At 33.9% G+C, this 22,804-nt stretch overlaps 2 protein-coding genes across 2 annotated transcripts; one reads left to right on the forward strand and one right to left on the reverse strand.

Moving 5' to 3' along the window:
* The first annotated feature begins 1,653 nt into the window (after positions 1-1,653).
* LOC120577749 (uncharacterized) lies at positions 1,654-3,092 on the forward strand. The gene is made up of 4 exons (XM_039829664.1): positions 1,654-1,793; positions 1,938-2,039; positions 2,269-2,562; positions 2,871-3,092. The coding sequence occupies exons 1-4, from the start codon at positions 1,695-1,697 to the stop codon at positions 2,937-2,939; spliced, it is 564 nt and encodes a 187-aa protein (XP_039685598.1). The 5' UTR covers positions 1,654-1,694; the 3' UTR covers positions 2,940-3,092.
* A 3,605-nt stretch (positions 3,093-6,697) lies between these two features.
* LOC11423103 (putative F-box protein At3g16210) lies at positions 6,698-7,921 on the reverse strand. The gene has a single exon (XM_003627954.1). It carries the CDS (start codon positions 7,919-7,921, stop codon positions 6,698-6,700), a length of 1,224 nt encoding a protein of 407 aa, XP_003628002.1.
* Positions 7,922-22,804: the final 14,883 nt, after the last annotated feature.

Genomic DNA, 22,804 nt, shown 5'->3' on the forward strand with positions numbered 1-22,804 from the left:
TACTTTTGTGTAGCTCTCTGTTCTGCACGCTATTGGTTTTTTAAGTCTGCTGCTATTTATGTAAGTCTTTTTTCCCTTCTCTTTTTTTATCTTTGACTGTTCAGTTTGCACATTTTTCCGATATGTGCTATTACTTGAATTGTTATTCATTGTGTTGTAAAATGGGGATATAGATTATGTCTTATCAATTTTCTTCTGTTTGGTGTTTTTTGTGATGGTTGTATAAACTTGTTCTAAAATATAATTACACCTAGCTGTGATTTTCCAAACTACATACTGTAATCACACTACTTCTAAGTACACTTTACTTTTTTAGTTGGTTGTGTGAATCATTTTTCATGAATATTTGTATTGTTTTGACTTGTTTATGTTCATGTTAAAGCAATGGATAAGTCATGGATTATGAAGCCACAAATGTCGGCTGCATACGAGCAAGGGATAGCGGAATTTATTAATTTTGCCTTTAAAGACGAAGTGGAAAATGGTGAAGTAATATGCCCCTGTAGAGTTTGCCGTTTCAAAAAACCGCAAAGTAGGAGCGTAATGTTGGACCACCTAAAGTGGTCACCATTTCCAAAGGGCTACACTGTTTGGCTGCATCATGGGGAGTCCTTGGGAGAAACTAGTAGTGTCTCAACTAGTACTATTCCAAATATAGGTCAAGACACGGTGGTTGTTGAAGATCCTATTCAAAACATGATCAATGATACGTTTGGAGTTGATAGGGATCAGACAAATGAGGAACCCATTGCATCAAATGTAGAGATTAATCGAGATGAAGATGTGATACCAAGTCTAAGTGAAGAAAGGAATGAAGCCAAAGAATTCTATGAATTAACTAGAGATGCAGAACAACCTTTGTATGAAGGGTGTACAAGATATTCAAGATTGTCTTTTTTGTTAAAGTTGTATCACATCAAGTGTTTGTGTGGGTTGAGTGATAAGTCGTTGACAATGATTTTAGAGCTATTAAAGGATGCATTTGAATTTGCAAGTATTCCAAGTTCGTTCTATGAAGCAAAGAAAACAATTACAAAACTTGGTATGAATTATGTGAAGATACCTGCATGTCCCAACGATTGTATGCTTTATTGGGGTGAAGATGAAGAGAGGGAGACCTGTAAAATTTGTAACACTTCAAAATGGAACCAGGATAATGACTCGATGGAATGATGTTCCTCAACCGGTGGGGAAATCTGCTAAATTGTTAGCAAATTATTTGGGCCAATTGGCAAGGCAATTTAAAGATTTCCCGATAATGGTTGAAAGATGGGATGCTGCAATTTTAAAGAAAAAGAAAACTGAGTTTTATAATAGCAAAGTAAAGGTATAATTGATACACATTTGAATATATATGATTTTTTTTGTTTTTTGTGTTAACTAACAATTTGCTTTTTTATGTTTATGTTGTAAGTCAAAGTTTGTTGTTGATGATGATGGAGACCATAAAAAATATGTTATCTCTAGCCTTGGAAAGAAATGGAGGGATGGAAAGTCTCGATTGTTTAATAAACATTACAAATGGGAACTCACATTAGAGGAGAATCTCAAAAATAGTCCAAGTTTTATTCACCCAGATCATTGGGCTGTTTTTGTCAATTTTAGGAGGAAAGCTGAACAAGTGGTAATTATGGTTTCATTTTTTTTTTTTAAGCTTTTAACTGATGCGTGTATAAAAATTATTGTTTCAATTAATGCAGGCGATTGCACAAAAAAATGCAAGAAATCGGGAAAAGCAAAAAACTCCTCATACCCTAGGAACTGACTCGCTTGCGATCAGAAAAGATGAGTTGGTATGGTTCACTCACAGATGAGTTTATCTTTGATATGTTGCTTTTTTGTGTATGCAATACTCTGTAATTGGTGATCTCATCTGGACGTACATTATAAGATTGTTTGGAAATGAACGAGTAATTATTATATGTGCTTACTTGTAGGAATTGAGATATGGTCGAGAATATAGCAGGGGAGATATGTATGCTGTTTCGCATAAAGATGCCAAGGGAAAATTTGTCAATGAATATGCAAGGCAAAAAGCTGTAAGTGACAATTTCTTTTCTGCACAATTGAAAAAGAGGTCATAATACCTCATAGCTTGCCTAAAATGAAATGTTTACATTATCACTGTATTATTGCCTAAAGAGGTCATAACATTGAAAGTTTATATTTTATTTAATTTATGAAATGTTTGACATTATCACTGTCAAAATTTGTTGATGTTCTGTTTTATTTAATTGTTTCATGAACTGTTGTATGTTGTATATGCAGGAACTATTGCAAGTTGAAATGCAAAACACTCAATGTGAGAATGAAGCATTTTTCAAAGTGTTTGGAAAGGAACATGCTGGATATGTCCGTTCTATGGGGCTTGGGATAACACCATCTCGAATCTCTAGTCACTCTACTAGATCAGCCTCATCTTCCATCGAGGCTAATGAGAAAATGTTGAAAATGCAAGCTGAGATTGATTCTCTTAAGGAGAAGGCTTCACAAGTTGATTTCTTGAAGGCGCAAGTTGCTTTTTTAATGCAAATGCAAGTGCAAAATTCTAGAGACAAAGAGGTAACTTTTACCAAACTATTGCAAAAACATCTTCTCTTTTAAAAATAAAATTATAATTTGATATCTGCAAGAGTCCTTAGACTTGTCTTTGTATAACTGCTATGACCGGCTCATTTTTGTCACTACTGAATGTTGTGTTTTTACTTGTATCTTGACAACTCTGATGCTTTTTTTGAGCAATACAAGTACTCGAATATTGTGCCATTTATCGATATATTTGATATCTCTGGTGTTTTTTTTTCTTTTCAGTTTCAATATTTTGCGTTTCAATTTACTACTCATTATCTTTTTTTTTTTCTTCTTTTCAGCCAACAAATTTAGAAACAAGAGATGGTAGACATTCATCTGAGTCTAGCCACCGCCTTGAGGATCATTGAAGCAACATCACTAGGGAACTTCTAATTTTGCTACAGCTGTTTTGTTATGGACTTCTAATTTTGCTACAGCTGTTTTGAATGTTCAGTCACTAGTGTTTCGTTTTTTGAATGTTTAAACTTGGCACTGCATATATTTTGTTTTAGTTAAGTTGATGTATGGATCAAACTTAATTATGTATATTTTGCATTTTAAGTCTTTAGTAATATATTTTGAGATTGTCTTCAAATTCTACAGAAATTTTTTTAAATCAGGGCAAATTAAATTATATTGAGATTGTGACTTCTAAAAAAAATAAAAAAAAATTATATACATTTGCGGCAGTTAGCAACCGTTGCAAGTCCATTGAAAAATCCATGTGAATCTCTTCGTTTGCGACGGTTGGCAAGTGTCGCAGTGCCTTTTGTGGCAGTTGGTGCGGCTGTTCTATGAAGGGTCGCAAAAGTCACTTGCGACCCCAACATCCGCGACGGTTGGGGAACAGCCGCAATTGTGCATTTGCGACCCTTGTAACCGTCGCAATCAGCAATTTTAAATGTCGCAAAATGCAGTTTTTCTTGTAGTGAAGCATAAGAGAAAGGAATGCCACATACTTCATTCCTACAGGAGTGCACCCTAAGGAACTCAATCTGACCTTCCTGCAGAGGATTAATTTTCATTCTACATCCTCTGAGCTAGCCCTGCTGCAAAGGAACGCAGAACTTGAGGCTGAAATCAAGAAGCTTAGAAAGGAAGTGCTAGAACAAAAGCTATTGCTATTGAAATACAAGTCTACATCTGAAGCACAACTGGAAGAAGCTAGGACCAGAGAAGAATGGTTAATCAAGAGCAATGAAGAGTTCAAGCAAGAAATGAACAAGAAGGCAGATGAAACTCAAAAGATGATGCAACAGATGATGGAGATGATTCAAAGACAAGCCCAACCCTAGTGGCACACATATTTAGCTTGTTTAGTTTTATCTCTTAGTTGCCTTCTGCACTTTTTCATTTTGCTTGTGAATTTACTCTTCAGAGTTATATTGCTTCTAAACTTCTTATTTGCTCTGATATATATATATATATATATATATATATATATATATATGCATGTTTTATATTTCTTCTGAATGTAGTTAATTGCGGAATTTCTCACTATTTTTCTCATCTCTTTCTTTTTGTCTTTAATTTTTATACTTTCTGTTGCTGACAAAAGGGGGAGTAGATGTATAGTATTTATAGGCTCTGAGCCCGATTAATTTAATTCTAATCAAGTTAAATTAATAGGACCTTATTCTAATCTCTTAGTCTTTTAATGTGAGATTATTCTGAGTGTTATTACGCTTTTAATGATGAATTTAATTAACATGGATAGAACTCAAGGGGAGCTTACAAACCTCACCTTAAAGTATTATTGGACTCAGGGGGAGCTTACAAACCTCATACCCTAATAGTCAACATGTTAATTAGATTAACAACAATTGAACATTTTAAATACTATGGTTTTTCATCATCAAAAAGGGGGAGATTGTTGGAACAAAATGTGTTTAACATTAACCCTTAAGAGTTTTGATGATAACAAAGTATTAAAAATTGTCAATTGGATATGCTAATAATTGTTCAAGTGTACAGGACTATAGACAAAATTTGATATCTTAAAAAGGTCTTGGAAGAACAATAAAGAGCAAAGGAATCAACAAAAAGGGAAGCTTAAAGTGTCTGAAGAAAACTGCTCCTGAAGTTAAAGCGCTCCTGAAGACACAGTGCTTCTGAAATGATGACGTCATCAGAAGCAAGGTGATCAGAAGCAAGGTCATCAGAAGCAAAGTCATCAGAAGCAAGTTTATCAGAAGCTGAGAATCACCAGAAGCTGTAGTTCATCAGGAGATGCAACTTAAAGCTTCAAAAGTTGTTTAATGGAATCAAACTCGTCTAAAGATTGCAGAAGACTGAGAAAGTGAAGCAACGACTATTTTGAAAGGATTTGAAGGCATTGGATGCTTATTCGTCAAAGAGCGTTGACAAAGTACGTTTGTACGAAGTGTACAACCACTACCTCCACTACTCTGTTTTTGTCTTTGCTACAAGACAAGAAAAACAGCTATGCCTGCAACAATGTTCCTTCACAATGGGAATGCATTTGAAATTGATCCTTCATAGGACAATAACCATATCAGGCAAAGGATCATTGGTGACTGATCAAAAGCTTCAAACGACTCTATTTTGAATGTGCTGGCAATTCAACGTCTCTTTTCACACCTTTATATAAAGGAGTGAAGACTCAGAGTTAAATAGAACAATACCAAGAATTAACAGTGTCAAAACTCTGCTGAAATTGTTCTGCATTCAAAGTTCACTTAGAATTTCTTATCAAAGCTTATATCTTAGAAATTCTATAGTCTTTAGAGTCAGTATCTGATTTGTATTTTGAACACCACTGATTGTATATCAAGTGTTCAACCTCAAACATTTTTCTTGTAATTCTGTTTGAATTGAGAAGTCTCTTGCAGTTGTGCTTGAGAAATAGAAGTCTCTTGATTATGTTCAGGAGCATAGGAAGTCTCTTGCAGTTGTGCTTGAGCATTTGAAGTCTCTTACTAAGTTTAGTAGTGAGAAATTGCAATCAGATATTACTTTTTAGTGAACTCTCCTTGGAAGTGCAAGGGGGACATGACTGACTTCCGGTTTGTGGAAGGAACATGTATAAATTGCTTTGTGTCTTTCTTCCTTCTCTCTCTGTTTTTATCCGCTGCAAATAGTTCTGAACATCACTTCAGAAGCAGAACTCTATCTGCTCCTGATCAGTGATTTCAGTTAGGAGAAAAAGAAGAAAAAGCAAACACAATTCAACTCCCTCCTGATCAGTTTTTATCATTTAATGCAGTCAAAATAGGTTGATCTTATCATCGAAGAAATTGTTTTCTCATTCCTATCGAAGTTGGACTTGATAAAAATACTCGAAAGCGTGTGTTTTAGTTCGACAGGCGGAAAGTTATCGAAGGACAGTTTTTTGTTGTGGTTCAGATAAGGTCAAGCAACAGATATTTTCAAGACACATTCGAAATTCAAATCGAATGGATAAGTATCGTTAGTTTACTGCAGTTATAGTTTTAAATTCAAATCTAGGCAGTAATTTCTATTTGTATAAATAGTAGTTTTCCCTAGGGAAAAAAGATCACAATTCTATCATACAAAAAACTTACACTCAAATTATCCGCATGGAAGAGAGCAACGAGTCACAAGTTGCAATGTATGAACATGTGTACCAATTTACATTCAATCAATACAATTTAAGTTCATTTCCTTAAAAGTCTTTGCAATTTACAATTTACTTGTTTCTTTTGAGCAATCATTTATCGTTATTTACACCGATTTCGATTGGGTTCAACTGGGTTGAATTCGATTACCTTTTTACTTTCTTTTACTTATCAGGTTCTTCAAGAATAACATTAAATTTCTAGAAAATAACAAACACAATATGTCCTTAAGATTTCCTAGTTGATCTTGCAAGTAAATATTTTTAAACCAGCGGTTGTTTACCAAAAATCAGTGTAAACACCCGCCTATATAAATAAATAATGAAGTATAAAATGTAAGTTTTGGAAACCAAGTCAAAACACAAAAACAGCAAAAAAATCACTTGAAAGCAACAAAATTCATAACAATCAAATACTTTCTTGATTACTCATTAGTATCGGTGATGGACAAACCTCTTTCTATCATACAAGGTAAAATACTGATAAACACAATCATAAATCTCTAAGGGGTAAACATGAAAAACCAATTAATGATTTATTCCACCAATTGAGAGAAAACTTTTCTTGTAAATTGCAAGATCATAAAAATGCGCTCCTTTAACACCAAGTTCTTCAGTCTTCTGAGTACTTAAACTGAAACAGACTAGCTTACCATCTTTTTTTTGGAAGAATATATCACCATTCTTTCCCGCTCCAATAAGACGATCAATGTAAGGAAGTGGTCCAACAACAAATAGTTTAGTCCATGATTCTTTCACGCCGAGTTCACCCAAAATTGATATGTAAAAAATAGTTTTATCTAATAAATACCATGAGATCGAAGCAATGGATCTATTAAGCACCACCAATCGTCTATACACAAAACCAAGATGAAAATTTGTATCTATGTCTAACGGTATGTCTATAGGTATGGTTGTCGTAAAAAACATCTCGTTGCTCAAATCAAATGAAACTAAAAGATGTTCATCACAATTTTCACTTACAGACCACCAATGAGACAATCCATCAATGTACAATGGTTCATATGAACCACTACACCAACGCTTAGGCATATTAACATCATGTTTCTTCCAAGAGTTGCACCTTAGGCTGTAAATCTCCCACTCAGGTTCATAGGATATTTCATTCCATGACACATCTTCATGTTGCACATTGAGACGTTTAAGACGCCCACTACTTATTGGAGTAAATTGTATATACCTAATAATCTTAAAGTCATCTTTAATATAGTCATAACCAAATCCATGAACATCAACTGAAGCCTCACGATAAGGTGGGACAAACTCAATGGGACTGAGTGGAATGACCTTGAATTCATGGGTAGTTAGGTTCCACAATGAAAGTGTGTTTCGTTGTTTTAGACAAAGAGTTCCAGTAAAAGTATCACACCCATAAAAATCACAATTATAAAAATCACTAAAAGGGTTGTCCTCTTGAAATGGATTTGGAAAGTCTAATTTGACTTGATTCTCATACCTCTCATCAGAAAGTAAATAGAAAGAACAATGAAGAGAATAATCCAGACATTCCACAGCCTCATATAAGAGGAGCGAAGTACCATCGTAATAAGAGTGAGGAATAGATATGAAATTAGTTTGGAAGCAAGGGTTTTCTAACAAGAGAGCCCATGTTTTTCTTACGCATCCAAATCGCTTCAAAGGTTTTAAAGAAAGTTTTGACAAAATAGAGAATACAAGATCATCGGGTATGTGATTTCTAACCTTTTTTTCACCTTGAGATTTGGCCGCCATCTCCGAAAATGTGGGAGCAAAAAGATGATGAATTAGAATTTCGTTGTAAGCGAAACTGGCTTTGTAGTTAGCAGTGTTTTTAAACTAATGAGATTGTCTTTAAAATACTAAAAGATACTTAATTGCGAAGTAAATGTATTGTGATTTTTAACTTTTTTACACCAAAAAACATTAAATTTTTATATTTTATTTATAGACACGTTTAATCACTTTAAAACTTTAATAAGAATTAACATTGTAACCAAAAAAGAAGAAGTAACATTAATAAGTTGGTCCTTTTTATTCAAAAAAAATTAATAAGTTGGTCCTTTTAAAAAAACATTAATAAGTTGGATTTTGCATTTCCTATTTTACACGCGCCATGCACGGGTAAATATATACTCCCTGTGTCTCTTAAATAAAATTATTTTACAAAAATTAAAGGTATTAAGAAAAGTTGTTGGGGTAAGAAATTGTCAAAAAGGGTGTAACCATTTTTCAATTTCCCTTTATGTATAAATGGATTTAATATTGATATTTCATCTTTCAAGACAATTAGTAGTATTATAAGGGGTATAGTTGGAAACACCATAAAAAAAGGTATAATTGAAAAAAGAATAATAAATGCATCTAGATGGTCTTATATGTAGAAAAATAAATAAATGGTATTATAATTAGAGACGAAAAGTGTATCAAAGAAAATGAAGTTTTGGTTCTTAGTTTTTAATTTTTATTTTTGTTTCCCTTTTTTCTTGAATTTGGTTTTTTTTTTTTTTAAAACAAAAGTAGTGGAAAACATCACCAATATATTATAAACAAAAAGCGAGAGTACAAAATAGGGAGATTAGGCCAAAACCTCTTTAAAAAGTGACAAACCTAAAATTAGGCAGTCCCAATCTATTCCTAATGTACTTAGATCTGATGAGTAAAGGAACATCATATTCCAAATATCCACAGTATGGGGGCCAAAGAGATGACTAGAAAAGCTAATTTATCTGCTCAAAATTTCCCTAAAAAGATATGAGTGACCATGAAGTTCATTGTTTGAGTGAGAAACAAGTAGTTAAGCTATATGTTTCTTAGTGATCAAGGAACCAGAGATGGGTTAGTGAAAGGTAACATTACTAATTGTGAATCAGTTTCTAACCAAAAGTCATTCCAAACTTTTTTTCTAGCAAGCTCAATTGTAAACATAACTACAAAGAGTTCTGCATAAAGAGTTAAACCTGGACCCAAATGTTGAGCAAGCAATATAGGCAAGTACCTTAAGAATTATGAAATCTTCCCCCAACAGAAGCAGCAAATGAATTGCTGATTGAGGTACTGTCAACGTTACCTTTGATCCAGTGTAAGATTGGAGGAGACCAAATAAATTCCTTAATAATTGATCTTCTAGGAGGGTGTTGTTTGCCTGTAATTTCAACAGGCTCAATTAATGCAGTCAATGAGGTTTTTTAGCATAAAACTTTCGACATGGTCTGAGACTTAGCATCTGGAAGAATTCAAGATCTTTGAAGTTACGTTCGACAAGAGGTAGTTCAGAGAGAAGAATGGTCGAAGCCAAGCAGCTGTTGTCGAAAGGAAAAGAATTCAAATTCAAAAGCAGTAGTTTCTTGTGGAGACGTGGGAGACATGCAGTTTTCGGTCGAGGAAGTGCAGCTCGTGTCAGTTTAGTATTTTTTAGTTATTTCTTCTAGGTATAAATAATAGTTTTTCATATGAAAAATTGGTCGCAAATCATTTATAGAATTCTAGCACTCAAAGTACTAGCGTCTAGAGAAAAGAGTCATACAGAATGTATGTAAACTGATTTGTCAAACCACCTTTACGTTGAAATGCAATGCAATTTACATTTCTATAAGTTTCTGTTTTTGAACTTTTAAGTTTTCTTACTTGCATTTTTCTTTATTTCTTTCTGTCAAAAGACATTTACTTTCATACAAAATATCGTTGTATTCATAAAGCAACCTATGAATATGATGAACACTCATGTATTTTCTGGAAAATGATTGCACAATATGTCATAGGATTTTTGGTTTGATCCTACTTGTAATTATCAAAACTAGCTCAGTTGTTTACCAAAAACATCGGTAAAGAGGTGTATGTCAACTCTGAAAAATTTCAAGATGGAGAATTCAGACATGTTGATAAAATGCAGCCTTAGATTTGTTGCCAGAAATGGCCACATGAGAGATTCAGGAATATATTGATGGCATGATTTTTAGTTAATCATCTCATTTTTCGATCATTTTTTATGATGTGGCAACATTTATTAGAGTGCCCTGGATATTCATATCAACACAAATTTGTCTAATAATCTCTTCCTTGTCATAAATGTTATTAGATCACCCTGAATACTTATATCAACAAAAATTTATCTAATAATCTCTTCCTTGAGATAAATGAATAGACCTCTCTTTGGCCTCTTTAAAAAAATAGATTGCATTTTTTTAGATAAACAAAATGACAAAGTCGTTATAAAGTCACACACACAAAATGGAGGAGCCGGGTTCAAACCCCGATCATGATATTCGGCTTAAAAATTTTGGTATTTTTGCTAGTTAAGTTATGACTTGTGGACATTTAAACCTTATTGAAATCATGAAAGAAAAGAAAAGATTCTCAAATACACACTGTAAGTTTTTTTTTTTTTTATTCCTTAAAGTGGTGTCAATCTCACTTGTATATTTTAATTGTGAGAGTATAGAGAATGGAGCGAGTTGATGGTAATTTTACGGGATTGATTTGTTGAAAGATTTGAAGATTTTGGAGTAAGATATTACCAAAAAACTAGAGCCGTTAAAAAAAATGGTACATCAATTTAAGCGTATATTTTTTCATCTTAGTAGAACACGTCTGGATATTTCCATAGTCAGATTCTACCAAAGACCAAAGTCAAGATATTTGAAATAATGGAGGTTGAATGAAAAAAATGAAAGCGAATGACATCCAATAACTAAAATTTAAGATAAAAAATTAAACAAATGACATTCAAAAACTAACAAATTAAAGCAATTCATCATAATTTTGGGACTTCCTAAGGATCGTACTTAGTTTGATCACCACATTAGGTTAAGAGAAACCACACAAGTGAGATTGATATCACATCTTAATAAAAAAAAAACTTAAAACATTAGGTATACGGGTCATCTCACTTATATGTTGTTCAAAATGTAATCTTCCATCCAATATATAACTTTAACTCACACTTAATACATTAATATCTCTTAATCAAGTGTGAAACTCTTTGCGTCCGTAATTACATATAGTCAAATATAGTCAAACAACGCATAACATATTCAAAAAGTTGGTTGGTGGTGGTTTTGTGGAGGGGGGTTTATTTTCCTTTCTTTCATGAGAAGACAGAAAGGCAATTAGAAGGAAACAATGTATGTTAAAAAGAAATTTGAACATGAGAGAAGATAAGGGAAAAATAAGTATTATGTGTTTTATTCGTGAGAGTATATGAAACAGTGCGAGTTGTCGGTAATTTGATGAGTTTGTTGAAGGAGTTGAGATTTTTGAGTAAATATTTTACCAAAAAAATAAGATTCAATTAAAAACAACGTCACATAATTGTAAATCTCTAATAATCGTGTATTTTGTCAACTCAGCATAACACATATACAATTTTTTATTATCACTTGCCACCAAAAACCAAAAGATAATAAATTTGAAATAATAGAGGTTAAGTAATTCACATTAAAGATAATGACATCTAAAAACTAAATTTAAAGATAAAACAATTAAACAAATGACATCGAAAAACTAAAAAAAAAAATTCATCATAATGTTGTGACTTTCGGAAGATCATACATTGAATTTGATTATCACATTACATTAAAAGAATCCACACAAGTAAGTTTGACACCACATCTTCACCTAAACCATGCATAAAGTTATGATACCAGTGTGGAACTTTTATGTTGCTCAACATTCACTCTTGCATCCAATGTGAAACTTGTATGTTGCTCAACATCCACTCTTGCATTCAATAATATGATACTTTAACTCATATTTGACACAATAACGTTTCTCCCTAAATTATGAAATTTTCTATATCTGAGATCTACCACCAGGAACCACTTCTGCTTGCACAGAAAGTAACCGGATTGTGATACCACTATTGAACCTTATAGGGTATTGAAGAATAGACCCATTGGACAGAGAACACCACACAAATCAGAATGATAGCATATTTTCATCCAATATTGAAGAAATTATAACCATTACTTGACACGGGTATCCATAGTAGTAAAAATATAGAAGAGAATAACAAAATCCACATAATGTAAAATTCGGTTGTGTTAAGAAATTGGTAAAAAAAAATTATAAACAATTGAGAGCTTTCCTACATACATAAAATTAAATGAAAAATCTCTCAACTTCATTCTAAGCAAAGCTTGCCTAAATGGCACTCTATTAACAATCCTACAATTTTCAAAACAATTCAAATAAAATAAAATTAACATGGTTATGAATATTAAGGTAATCGTATGTTGAGTGGATTGTTTGGAGGGAAAGAAATGCTCAGGTCTTTCGTGAAAAGAGACCTCTTTACAAAAAAAAAAATCGACAGTAAACTTCAATCTTATTGATGACTGAAAGCGAATCGGACTAATTATGATCTTACTTATCACATGTGGTGGCTTAATCATTTAACTTGTTTGAGAATCATTTTCTAATTAGGATGCTTAAGCCTATTTTCATTTCGCTTTTCTTTTGGTCACTTGATGTAACTTGATACTTTCTTTCCTGTTTTTTCAGCTGAAATTTTCATGATTTTGAGTCAATATATTCCACTTTAGTTTCTTTAAAAAAAAGGTAGTCTTTTGTCATTGATTTTCTCTTAAATGACATTGATTTCTCACTTTAATTTTTTTTCTTCCATTTTTCACAATATAAATCAACCTTCCAACACTATGTTCTAGTTGTTTTTAGTGAGAGAAACTCCAACTTCTCTCTAAGTTTTTCTTCTCTTTCACTCATCGAGGAGGGGTGGTTTTAGGTCATTCTTTGACCTAAAATTACCCCTCTGCATCTTTTTTCCCCTTTATATGGATCTAAATAAGTGATTTTCACAAATATCAAGCGTTTTCTTTTGTGATTTTTTGTAATTTTGTCGTCTAAGTGCAACCTTGTGTTGTTCGTCGTCTTGTGCGGCGTAGTTTGATTTGACATCTTGTTGCGGTGTTCGTTGGTTCATATTGAAAGATCAAGTTCAGTCAATCACAGATTCAATCAATGATTTGGACGTCAACGTTGCAGATCCAGAAGCAAGAGTATTCTGGTGATTTAGATTATATCATATTATTTGTAGGCATTTTGTCGTTGTATGCTATTAACTTGGGTGCTGTGAGTTTGTTCGCAGATTCATCCTTTACGTTTTTAGCGATCTTTTGATTCTGATGTATTCTATCAATTTGAATGAATAAATATCATTTTATTTTTGTCAAAAAATAAATAAATCAACCTTCCAACTTTCTTTCTTCCTTCATTTTATTTTCTGCATTATTTAACTATTTGTTCATCTCATGATCTAATTTTCTCTCACTTCTTTCTTTTTCAGAATAATTTTTATATGAACTACAAAGGGAAAACCAAAAGAAAGTGTGTGAGGGTGAAACCAAAAGATTATTTTCACATCATCATATTTTTTTATACTTAAATGAATCATACATGGTATATCAATGCTATAACATAATTTATTAATAGCATCACAATAGAGCTCACATAAAATAAAAAAAATAAAAAAATAATTCACATCCATTCTCACTGTAGTGTTTCTTCATCTATTTTCCCTTTGTTCATATTTTGTCTTCATTCACATATTTATTTTGTTACTAAAAGATCAATTTGTTTAGTTGATGTTTAAAATTGGTTTACAAAGCTAGGGAAATATAAAAAATTATTGAAACAAAATAATTATTATTAAGGATTGTAGTTTTATATTTGTTATCAGTGCCATGGTATATCAATGCCTAACTTTGCATTGTAAATCTAATTTTATAGAAAGGTAGAGAACATGAAAATTATGTAATTTTTTTACTAAAGGTGGAGGGATGGAGCAGCTGACGGCCATAAAAGTGGTGGTGGCGGCTAGGGCTAGGTTTGTAAAGGGAGAGAGAAAATATGAGGACTATAGAGAGAGAAAGGCTTTTTGGTAGAAAACTCAGAATAAACACTAGTTAGTTTTAGTTGTTCGGGCCCAATTTCCTATCATCGGAAAACCTGTCAAATAGGATTTTGCTTACTTGGACAACCTTAAAAGAAACAGATGCTTTAGAACTTTGAACATTTGAAATAATTCTCACATGTAGATCTGTCAAAACGGGCGGCCCGGTCCTAACGGGCTTCGGGTTTTATCGGGTCGGGCTCAAAAGCCCGGTTGATAAAACGGGTTTGAAGTATACTACCCGAGCTCGGCCCTACACGGGCCGCGGGCTTAACGGGCCGGCCCGTATTAAAAATTATATATATATTTTTTTTATAAAAAAAGTACTATAAATACTCCTATAAATTTTTTTTTATAAATAATATTTTTAATATGTTTAAATAATGCTTAGAACAAAAATAAATTGTAAACATTTTAGTATAAACGTCGTAAACTAAACGGCGAGGAAAGCAATTTTAAATAAATTAGATACGTTATGGTTATATATATTTATATATTCGATCTTTAAATTTATAAATAATGAAACGAGTAAATATAATTTTATATTACATGTATATTTGTGTTAATTCATTGAATTTTCACTTTTATTTATTACTTTGATAATCAACTAAGTATAGAATTATTTGAAAAATATATATAGTTTATAGGATTTTTTTTTTGTTATGCGTGGTACCGGTGGATTTAAGTTATCCCTCACTTCTAATGATGGCCAATCTTTGTTAAGTTGATCCTCTCCCACTTTATATACCTGATCAAATAAAAAAATATATATAATTTACATTTTTTAGATCATGGTATAATCTATACAATATACAAAAAAAAAAAATACTAATAATAGTTAGACAAGTTATTTTGATCCAATTAAACAAGTTTTGTCCGAGGAGAACACATTTTCGTAACTCGGAGTGTTTCTTGCTTGGCCAAAAACCATGAAGGGTGAAGTTTATTGGCAGTGATGCGATACATTTTTTACCCTTATAAGGTGCATCCTTGCAAAATGTCGGTGGCCATGTTTCAACCAACATAAAATGATCAAATGAAGGTAAAACTGGAGGAGGTGGTGGTAATTGAGGAGGTGGTGGAGACCTTAACCTACTTCTTCCAAGTGTTTCCGCATAAAAGACGCGGATCAGATGGAAGAGGGTCAGCAGCCAACCCAACATTACATGAAAGAGCAAGAATGACTAATATAGTTGAAATGGTGTTGGACATAATCATAGGAATAGCTAGTATACTTAGGTATTTTGAAGGTTGGGAGTTTGTGATTTTGCTAAACTTCCTAGCAAGTCATTTTATAGGTAGCTAGTATAGTCATAGTCATTTTGGTTAAAGAAATAAACAACAATTAACTCGAGTTAACAAGTTTTTAAAAAAATTAATAGCAGTAATTAAAACCTTAATTAGATGAAAACAAATAATGGAAAATAAAAACACTATAATCTAAATGTGTCAATTTTGTAACACTAAATTATCAAAATGCAACACTGCTACCTTGCCATTTCGTCGAATTGGATGAGCGTTATTTTTTACAACACTGCTAAGTCTAAGTGGTGCGACTTTCCCTTTCGTCGAATTGGACGAGCGCTGTTTTTTAATCCACTAATTTGTTTGGTTTATATTGATTTTCACTTTTCTTTGCACTTATTGTTTTTTTAAATAATAACTTTACTAAACAAAAGGCTAAATATTTTGTTTTAAGATCTCAGTTTTGTTGGATGTTCTCTTTGAGAATACGTCCATCGGATCGATGTGATTCTATAAATTATTTTTAGATTTTACTTTGGTCTCCTTATTTTCTTTGTTCAATTTTGTCATTTAAGTTATGAACGTTATACTTTTTGATCTCACAAGTTTTTTTTAATCATTTTGCTTCTTTAACTTATAAATTTCGGACCCTTTAGTCTTAAAAATAACAAAAATTTTACATTTTGCTCGCTACAAGAAATCTGGTAATTTGCCAGGGGCAGAAGCCTTGGCAAAATGCAGAAAGCCTTGGCAAATGGACGTTTGCCAGGAGTTTTGTCAGGAGCAGAATCACCAGCAAATCTGCTCATCGCAAATGACCCTGCCAGGGATTTAGCTCCTGGCAAATGAGCTTCTGGCACAGGCCCTGGCTCAACCCCTGGCAAATTGTGTTTGCATGATTGCAGGCTTTTCTGACGCATTCTGGTCACATCAGTCCTTTTCAAACCATGCCAGGGAAATTGCCAAGGATTAACCGCTGGCAAAATGTGTACAAATATTTAAAAAAAATGTATTTTAAATGTTTAAAAAATCAAAATATTAAAATTTAATAATTAAAATAATTTAAAAAAAAACATTTTAAAATTAACTTCAACAAATTATACACATTAACTTCAACAAAACAAAAACACAAACCTAAATACATATTACAAAATTACAAGATATAAATAATAGTATAACATCATTTATGAATAAAACCAAATTATGGACAACGAAGACATCAAACATAGTCAATTTTTTTATATATGATTGCAACAACACAAATGTATGGGGACTATAGAACTCCATTGGTAAATAACAAAGTTGATTTATTAATTGAAATAGCTACATAAAAAGAAAGAAAATATTAACTCAAAATCATTGCCTTTGGATGTGTACCAAATCTAGGGCTTCAACTCTTGAGTAGTAGATGTCTGTATCAGTCCAAGCTTGAGAAGTTAAAAATGCGAAGATACCTAAATCAAAGACAAACAAATGAGTCAATTTATATGAATAACAAATAAAAGTTATAAATATTGGGGGTGTTGCATTCTCCACTCCATTTAAAAACATTATGTCCTAAAAATTGAATTATAGCTTAACTTAAAACATTGTTTCTAAAAGGTTCAAGAGCAAAGGAACTCTAAATCTCAAAACTAGAGTTTGAAAATTTAAGAATTACAACTTTGCAGTTCTTCTAACAATATGATGATACTTGAATTTTCGTGACTCTGTTACTAACTACACCAAAGTTCCTCTCAAACTGATGGTTCATGGATCCTTAGCTAAGTTCACAAATGACTATACTGGCATCTAAATGTTCCAAGTGTTTGAAGCAAAGATATGAAAGACAATTACCTATAACAAGTTTTGTTCTAAATTCACATTTCTCTACATAGTCAACACTAAAATCAAACAGAGTCAACACTAAAATCAAATGCTACTGAAAGATTTCAAAGTATGTGCTATTTTAATCCATTTAACAGAAATGCAGCCACTGTCCTATATCAATCAAATGCTACAGAAATGCCACTGGGCTGAAAGCTCCATCAGACCAGATGCCCGGTCAGACCATTTTAGACCAAACCAAAATACACAAACATGGCATCCCAAACCAAAATTGATGGAAAAGTTCACAAATCAGAGTATAGGTGTGCCAATTAACACATAAAAGGCTAAGTATTAGCATAATCAAAATGTGTCAGTTCCATCATACTCTTACCTTACGTGCTTAATTAAATCTCATTAAGGCTAAGTATTAAATGGACTATCATCGTTTGTTTCTCATTTGAGCTTGTTTCCATAAGACATGCAAATGTTGATGTGTTGCATCTTAGTTTAATAAATTCCAAGAGAAATTAGAAGATAAATCCGTGATTCCATGTAATTTGAGAATTTGCACAATATTAAAGAAACAGATTCAATTACGATATTTAAGCAAACATTTAGGCCATCAATTGATTAGAACCGTAAATCATGCGTTTTTATACGGGGTTGTTAACTTACACCCACATAAAAACACGTGCAAGTTAGCCAGCTACATCCATCTAATTATTAAGGTGCAAGTTAGCAACTTACACCCACTTGATTATTTATACTCATTTTTATAAGTATTACTTCTTTGTCCATATTATAAGAGGAAAAATCAAAAAACATCAAAATCAATGTTATCATTAATTGTTGTAATTTTTTATACATTTTTACAAATATAACCTTTTAGAATGTTGCGAAACATTAAATACATCCACTAATATTAAAAATACAATCATTTTCATTCCAAATATTGTTTCCTTAAAAGTTTATCTTTATTACATGTTTGTGTACCTTTGTCCATTTGAGCTTAGCTCACTTGGTAAGGACAATGCATAATATATGCAAGGTCCGGGGTTTGAATCTCAGCCACCACCAAAATAACATGTTTTGTACCTTAAGCATGTCATTGTCTTTTTTTGTTTCTTTTTTTAAGGATATTTTTTAACCTAGTTACAAAATTGCCCTTCAATTTAATTTTTTTTTTAAAGACATAAATATATAATATATTAACATCGACAGTGATCCACATCAGTACAAGGTGTACCAAAGGGTCACCCCTATAAAAGTCCAGTCATACAATATTTACAAAACCAACAAAGGTCAGTCGATACCCAAACAAAGCATAGGGTCCGACCACCATCTCTTAGTATCGTACACAAAATTGGTGTTATTAGCCTTAAGCCACCAAAGCGAATGAAATTTAACTTTCTCTAAAAGTTGATCTACGGTTGTTTGGGTATTATTAAATATTCTATTGTTACGAGCATTTCAGATCACCTAGACACCAAGTAACCAAATGAGCTGAAGAAAGGATGTGCGTTTCTTCGAGGAACCTGTATAATGCGTGAACTGCAAGAAATGATCATTAATCTCATAGGGTCTACACCTTCAACACCAATCCAAGACCGTATGTGCTACGATAACGAACCAAAAGTATCACAATGAAAGAATAAATGTGTTTTTGATTCATCATGACCGCACCCAGGTACACAACTAGCTGCCGCGGCAGTGATCAAGCCACGCCTAACAAGATTCAGCTTAGTTGGCAGCCTGTCCCGCAACAATCGCCAAGCAAAAATGGAGACCTTCATGGGTACCTGTTTATGCCACATAAGAGCATTCAACCCGACATCTGGAGGATCGCTTTGAACAGTCAGAATGTGATAAGCATCGCGCACAGTATAACCCCCAACAATGCCAGGGTCCCATAGCCACCTGTCAAGAACGTCAGTCTGCAAAACAACATTATTAAGAATGTGACTACACTCCACAACCAACTCCTCCTCCCACGCCCACAATCTCCTCCGCCACCTCCACGCCCCACCTCCAACCTCCCAACCTAAAGCAAACATATCAGCCACCGTGTCGTAAAGGAACATCGCCTAGCCACCTATCGTGCCAAAAGAAAGTACTAGAACCATCCCCCACGCTCTTCGACACCCTTTCCGCAAACCGGCCCCCCGCACCTTCTCCTAACCTGTCCCTAATCTTCACTACTTCCTTCCACCAAAAAGAACCGCTCCGGCCCCCAACCTCCCTGCCTCCTCACCATACTGCGCCCCCAACACCCTATACCATAAACCATCTCTATTCACCAACATCTGCCAACACCATTTACCTAGTAAGGCACTATTAAACTCCCTCAACTGCCTAACCCCCAGATGTAACACCCCGTTTTCCCAATATAAAAATTTCTTAAACATTTATCAGAGTAAACAGCATAAACGGGATATCACATACAAACTTAGTCCAAAATCAGTTAAATAACAATTTAACTTTCAACAAATTACTTAAACAATGCAGCGGAAATTATTTCATAATCCATAAATCTTTTGGCACGTAGGCCCCATCAAAGTATTTCAAAAGTTAATCAACATTATAAAGATAACATAAATGTTTCACGTAATAGAATGAAGCATGCATATCAAAACCCCATCTCGTTACGTATCAGAGCGACCTAGACGACTCAGTGAGGCAAGGCCACTCACAACAGCAAACTGCACACTTAAGCACGATCACCTGCAAGTTACTCATACGAAGAGCAACATTTTCAAGCAGAAGGGGTGAGATTTCTTAACACAATATTATTAATCAATATAATACAAATCATAATTAACATCATAATCAGTCTTAATCAACATTGTATCTTTAATAAACATGTATCATATAATCACAGCTTATTCATCATCAACAACATAAACATCTTTGAAACTCGACAAATGCGACAATGCAACTTAGACACTTATATGCATGTGGTACCAATCGTCATCATAAGTATTAATATACTTTCATCGTGCGGAGGACAAAGCTCCTAAACGTGCGGAGGACAAAGCTCCTAATCGTGGTGAGGACAAAGCTCAATGAATGCTAATGCATGGACTCTAACAACAAAACATCTTAATCAACTTATCACATATACATCCAATAATTTGGAGTTCATCATCAGCTTATACATAGACATGCAACTTAGTTAAATAACATTTGCAGCATAATCAAATCACAACAGGTTTAATAACAATTCATTCTCAACAATTTCTTGATCATTCAACAATAATTCAAGTAAAGGCAATCAATCCATATTTCATTTCATTATCCCTTAACAGTTATAAAATCTTCATAGTTCACAGTCATTATCTCTAATAGGTCTCATTAGCACCTAAAGTTCCTTTTCTAACCAATCCAAACAGCTCAGGTCTCACAATCCTCAAAAGCACTCAGTTCTGGAAGTGCTCGCGAGGCGAGAGCATCTGCTCGGCATGGCGAGTACAAGCCAGAATCCCAACTAAGGTTGTTCTAGGTTCAATCTCGTTCTAAATCATTCACTAATCAATAGTAGGTACCTAAAGGTACTCAAAGGCATCTAAGGTTCAACTCAAAAGTCAAAAACTCAGAAAATGACATGCTCTCTGGTTAAGCTCGCTATGGCGAGTAGGGTTGCTCGTTGTGGCGAGCTACGTCTGGTAACTCGCGAGGCGAAGGGAAAGGGCTCGCGTGGCGAGCGATGAACTTCATCCCTCGTGAGGCGAGGATCATAGCTCGCTATGGCGAGCGATGAACTTTGGCTCGGGCAGAATGCAGTTCTGCACGAATTTCATCATCTAACAAGGTTCTAAGCCTAATTTCACATCCAGAATTCATCCTAAACATATTCTAAGGTTATAGGACGGTTTCTACATCAATCTAACTCAGTTTTACCATTTGATCATCAATTTTAGGGATTTGACCTAATTCCGAAACTTTTCTAAATCAATCCTAACTTTGTCAATTATTCATCAGAACTATATCAATTAACAATACTGAATTAATAGTCTCACCCTTACCTTGTTTGAAGAAAATTGCAGCACTCTAAGGTGGTTCTCCCTTCTCTTGGCTTTTTCTCCCTTTTTCCAAAGACAAACGTACGTGCAATAATTTTTCTAAAACTAGGTCTATCTCTTTTATAGCTCTTCCTAATATCTTATCTTACCTCACTTTCTCCCCAAAAACTATCTAAAATCTCAAAACAGCCCTCAACTAAATATTTTTCATACTTTTATTTTCTTATCAAATCTTATTTTATTATCACCAAAACACATCAAATCTTCCAAATCAACTTAAATCATATTAAATCAACAAAACTCACACATATATTATATAAATATAATATTATCGCCTAAACTCGATTAAATAAATAATTAAACGAAAGTGGGCATTACAACTCTCCCCCACTTAAAATATTTTCGTCCTCGAAAATTTACCTCAAGCAAACAACTCTGGATAAGACTCCAGCATCTTACTTTCAAGCTCCCACGTCAAGCTTTCACCAGTCGCTCCAGCCCAAACGACTCTAACAAGGGATATCTCCTTGCCCCTCAACGTCTTCACTTTTCGATCGTCCATCCTCACCGGTAGAGTTTCTACCGTAAGGTTGTCTCTGACTTGCACATCATCACTTTGGATCACATGAGATGGATCCGAAACATACTTCCGAAGTTGCGACACATGGAACACATCGTGCAAATTCGAAAGATGCGGTGGTAATCCCACTCGATACGCCACCGTTCCAACTCTTTCCGATATCTGATACGGACCAATAAATCTCGGAGTCAACTTCTTTGACTTCAAGGCACGTCCAACACCAGCCACAGGAGTGACTCTCAAAAACATGTGGTCACCTTCTTGAAACTCAAGATCTTTCCTACGCTTATCATGATAACTCTTCTGTCGACTCTGCGACGCTTTCATCTTCTCTTGTATCATTTTAACTTTCTCAGTAGTCTGCTGAACAATCTCTGGTCCTAAGACCACTCTTTCACCTGACTCAAACCAACACAACGGAGTTCTGCATCTCCGACCATACAAAGCCTCAAAAGGTGCCATTCCAATACTAGAATGATAACTATTATTGTATGTGAACTCGATCAACGGAAGATGACTATCCCAAGTTCCTCCTTGCTCAAGAACACAAACTCTCAACAAATCCTCTAGCGACTGAATTGTCCTCTCCAACTGACCATCTTTCTGTGGATGATAAGCCGAACTCAATCTCAACTTCGAACCCAAAGCCTCTTGCAAACTTTTCCAAAATCTAGAAGTAAATCTTGGATCTCTATCTGATACAATACTCGAAGGAACACCATGTAACCTCACGATCTCTTTGATATAAATCTCTGCCAACTGGGCAACAAAAAAACTAATATTAATCGGTAGAAAATGAGCCGACTTCGTCAATCTACCAACGATTACCAAAATTGCATCATTCCCTCTAGGAGTATTCGGCAAACTCGTCACAAAATCCATGGATATACTATCGCATTTCCATTCTGGCACATCTAGAGATACCATCATACCAGCAGGTTTCTGATGCTCAATCTTTGACTTCTGACAAACTAAACAGGAATACACGAATTATGCCACATCTCGTTTCAAACCAGACCACCAGAAAATCTTTTTTTCTAAATCGTGATACATCTTCGTAGCTCCCGGATGAATAC

Source organism: Medicago truncatula, chromosome 8, assembly GCF_003473485.1.
Source record: "Medicago truncatula cultivar Jemalong A17 chromosome 8, MtrunA17r5.0-ANR, whole genome shotgun sequence".
In the NCBI taxonomy this organism is placed as follows: domain Eukaryota; kingdom Viridiplantae; phylum Streptophyta; class Magnoliopsida; order Fabales; family Fabaceae; genus Medicago; species Medicago truncatula.

Coding starts and splice junctions, on each gene's coding strand:
- LOC120577749 (XM_039829664.1), top strand. CDS start 1,695: ATGCAGGCGATTGCACAAAAAAATGCAAGAAATCGGGAAAAGCAAAAA. Junction 1,794..1,937: donor CGATCAGAAAAGATGAGTTG/GTATGGTTCACT, acceptor GCTTACTTGTAG/GAATTGAGATATGGTCGAGA. Junction 2,040..2,268: donor AATATGCAAGGCAAAAAGCT/GTAAGTGACAAT, acceptor TTGTATATGCAG/GAACTATTGCAAGTTGAAAT.
- LOC11423103 (XM_003627954.1), bottom strand. CDS start 7,921: ATGGCGGCCAAATCTCAAGGTGAAAAAAAGGTTAGAAATCACATACCC.